Source organism: Monopterus albus, unplaced genomic scaffold (assembly GCF_001952655.1).
Source record: "Monopterus albus unplaced genomic scaffold, M_albus_1.0 scaffold235.1, whole genome shotgun sequence".
Lineage (NCBI taxonomy): Eukaryota > Metazoa > Chordata > Actinopteri > Synbranchiformes > Synbranchidae > Monopterus > Monopterus albus.
In genome coordinates this window covers 997,398-1,001,124 of record NW_018128115.1, presented here as the reverse complement: position 1 = coordinate 1,001,124, position 3,727 = coordinate 997,398, and the positions used below count along the sequence as shown (strand labels likewise).

At 44.2% G+C, this 3,727-nt stretch overlaps 2 protein-coding genes across 2 annotated transcripts in view; one reads left to right on the top strand and one right to left on the bottom strand.

Moving 5' to 3' along the window:
• Positions 1-2,216, bottom strand: part of tomm20b (translocase of outer mitochondrial membrane 20b) — a 5,509-nt gene extending 3,293 nt beyond the window's left edge. The window contains exon 1 of the mRNA XM_020620254.1: positions 1,964-2,216. Within this exon, the coding sequence (XP_020475910.1) occupies positions 1,964-2,087 (124 nt within the window). The 5' untranslated portion in view covers positions 2,088-2,216. The remainder of the gene's footprint in view (positions 1-1,963) is intronic.
• Positions 2,217-2,838: 622 nt separating this feature from the next.
• LOC109971811 (tripartite motif-containing protein 47-like) overlaps positions 2,839-3,727 on the top strand; it is a gene marked incomplete at its 3' end in the record, with an annotated part of 2,396 nt that continues 1,507 nt past the window's right edge. Inside the window, exon 1 of the mRNA XM_020620296.1 lies at positions 2,839-3,633. Within this exon, the coding sequence (XP_020475952.1) occupies positions 3,442-3,633 (192 nt within the window). The remainder of the gene's footprint in view (positions 3,634-3,727) is intronic.

Genomic DNA, 3,727 nt, shown 5'->3' with positions numbered 1-3,727 from the left:
CTTTAATTTTATCCAAATAGCATCTTTCCTGTTAACCTCTGTGCTGTTATAACAGTTGGACGTCTCCTTGAGTCTTATTCCAACCAGGAGGCGTCTAATCAGTCACAGATTCATCCTGCAGCCTGATACTGAGGCCAGACCTGCCGCCGGAGTCATAAAGACCTAGTTCAGAGACCAGAAAAACCAGGAGTCCTGCAGCAGATGATCCAGCCCCAACAGAACCCTGGCCTCAGCACCATGGAGCCAGTCTGGGATCACATGTAGAGACAGAGACACCGAGACAGCCTGAATCTACAGAAGAACTGTGGCAGCTTCTCCTGGGGGTGGGGGGATAAAGTTCACTGCAAAATAACTATTAATGTCTTATTTCTGAAAGCGTCTGCACTTTATTTCTAGTGCCTCAAACATTTGCCGGGTACTTGTTGTCTCAAGCAGCATCAGTCACATCACTGTTGGCCAAAAGTCTGTTCTTGTTTAAGAGTCATGTGATTTGACTGACAGTCCAATCAAAGCTCAGCAAGTAGAAACTACTTCCAAAACACTGAACGCTCACAAGCTTCTAGTGGATTTGTTCAGAAGTGGTAAAAAAGTGCTGCTGCTCAGGCAGCCTCACCTCACTGCTCCCTGAATAAAACCATAACCTGCATCTGGCTGAAAGCCCAGCAGTAAGCTGACATGACTGTGTTGTTGTGTAACAGCCTGAAACTGTCCAGCAGCTTGATAAATGAGTGAGTGCTGCAGGTCAGAGGAGAGGAAAGATAGTACAGGGCCTCAGTCATTTTAATTAACAGTGAAGAATAAAAAGCCTGCTGCTCAAGAACTGGGTTAAGACCATATATGATACGGGAAGGCTGCTGCTTCAATCAGCAGACTGGCTCCATAAATCTGTGCAGGGAAAGGAAGAAACAGAATATGCCAGTCAGCACTTCCTCACTGCTAAGGTGCCCATGAGCAAGGCTCTTAATGCCAACCCAGTGCAATTGTGTGTCCTTTTAAATATGATCCCGGGTGTTGCTTTGAGTTAAAATGTTAATGGATAAATAAAGGAATAAAACTCCTAGTTAACATGCTAATGGATAAATAAAGGAATAAAACTCCACAGAAAAGTCTGAGTTTAACATGATCTTCTGTAGGTTTCATACCTGATAGACATGTTTTAATAATACTGAATAGTTCCCCTTCAATCCCCCACATATCATCTTAGTGTAATAATATTTCCACTGCCAGTCATTTACTCCGTTCAGTCTCTTAGATGCACTGTGTGAGACAGCAGTGACACACTAAGAAACGATATCCATCTAAAATATGACATAGGTTATATATGTAACCCATCGAAGTTGATGTTAAGAAACATTTGCAAACAGAAATCAAGCCAACGACGTTATGTGTCAACTTGAACTGTATCCATGTCCTACAGACACGAACCAGAGTCCAACAGGTTTGCGTTGTTTATGAGCCCAGATCACGTCTCTATACCCAGGTCTTATCAGGCATCATTAAAAATCAGTTCGACGAATTTTAATCTTAAATAAGGAGACGGCTGGACAGAATCCTAATGACATTACGATACGGGAAGACCCAGTGATCTGGTTGAAGGTCTTATCTGTGCTCAAACCGAAGACCTAGTGATCTGGTTGAAGGTCTTATCTATGCTCAAACCGAAGACCTAGTGATCTGGTTGAAGGTCTTATCTATGCTCAAACCGAAGACCTAGTGATCTGGTTGAAGGTCTTATCTGTGCGCTGTCAATTACAATAATTGGCCTGTGTAGTAAAAAGACATTAAAACGCTTGACAACTGAATGGAGTTTGGCGTGTTAGCTTCATAAATCAAAACGTTTAGTGGGGGGGCTACACAGCCTGATACTGGGACAAACTTAATCAACAGGCTAAACCGGACCGGGTCCGAGCAACCAGGCCTGTTTAAGACGAGGAAGAGGAGGGAAGAAGAGGTCAACACTCACGTTCTCGCAGCCTGTTCTTGAAGTTGGGGTCACTCCGTCGTTTCCTGTCAAAATAAATGCAGTAACCGACTAACAGAGCCCCACACACCCCCGCAGCTATCGCGCTGGTCTTACCGCCCATCATAACTCACAGGACCCGTTCGGCTTTTGGAGGAGTTCAGATTAATTAATGGGTTTTTTCCACGGTAATCGGTCTATTAGACCTGTCTGGTGGAATGCCTCGAGCCAGGAAGGAGCCAGGAAGGACCCGGAAGGACCCGGCAGTTTGACAGTCTATAGGTGTCTCTAAAGCGCCTGCTTGTAAATGTGCACGAAAAATGGTTTGTTTGTTTATTAAGGCCATAATTATACTATATATTAGGGAGGATGCCCCCCCATATTCAAATATGCTTAAAATGCCCCCTCTGTGCAATAGCGTGAGGGTGGGTGGGGCGCCAGAGGAGCTCCGGAGCTCCCGCCTGCCCCTATCGCCAGAACAACCTCATACTTCATTGTATTCCAATATGTCCTCCACCATACCCACAGGAAGTATTTTCAAGCCATGAAATATGTATTTGATCATTAGTTAAACTGTGTAAATCATCACGTTATTTAAACCACTCAACTAAGGAAATTTTTAAAAAGTAAAATCTATTTTAAAGTAAGACTTTACCTACAGAGCTTTAATTTGTACTGAAGTATTTCTACATGACCTGGGGACCCTGCAGACCTGCCTTCCCTCCTGAGCGGGCCTGGCTCTCACATGTCACTGCCTACCAAGCCAGCTGGACCGGCCACTGTATAACCTGAGAACACACAGTGTGTAGTCTGTGTGTCAAGTCATTAAATATCTTTGCTCGGCTGAGGACAGGACTCAGATGCTTTGTTTTTAGGTCGGAGTGGAGAAATGCTCTGATACATGCGTGCTGTGATAGGTTAGGGTTGGAGAATAGTGGACCTGGTAACGCTGTCGACAGAATCACTGTCTGTGTATAGTTCAAGTTAGGTTAGAACTGAAAAGTGTTGTAGCTTATTTTGGGGCCATGAAGATTTATGAATGCATAACCTGATACCCTCCCCCCTCCTTTTCACATCATTTTACTTTTGCACCTTTTGTCTTTGACTTTTCTTTAATGATTGTGGTATTTGTCACGTTGTCTATGAAGCACGTTGCAGCTCTGTGTCTGAACACCATAACTACCAGTTAACACTGGCCACAGAGGTTTTCTAACAAATCCATGATGGGATGTTTGCAGTGAGTCTCTGAGTCCAGCACTGAGCCTTCAGCCTCGTCCAGAAAAGACAGAAGCTGTTGACACATGTCAGTGACTGAAACAGACGCTGAGAAGTGAATAGAAACACGTTTAGTGCTGAATGAAACTTCTCTGCTGTACAGTACCACTGTGGGTAAATCCTGGCTGAAGAAGAAACTGTTTGTGGAAGAGTTTTAATTTGAAACCCGAGTCTTCACCTCAGAGTCTGAGGTTTGTAAAAGTCTGATGTGTTTCCTGCCTGAGTCCAGCAGAGGTCAGTATCAGAGGGAGGAAAGTTTCAGTCACGTTCCTCAAATGAAAGTGAAAGTTTGTCAGAGCGACAGCAGAGCTGTAGTTGAGACGAGTCTCTGTGTTTGTGTCCAAAGACAAATTCAACAGGGTTCATCGGTTCTTTCTCAGCCACCGACTCAGACACTGGTGAGTACAGCTGATCATGTTTACTGTGTTTCATCAAGCAGCATTAAACTCACAGCTCTGACCAAACTGGAAGTTCTGCTCTTTCATTTCACAC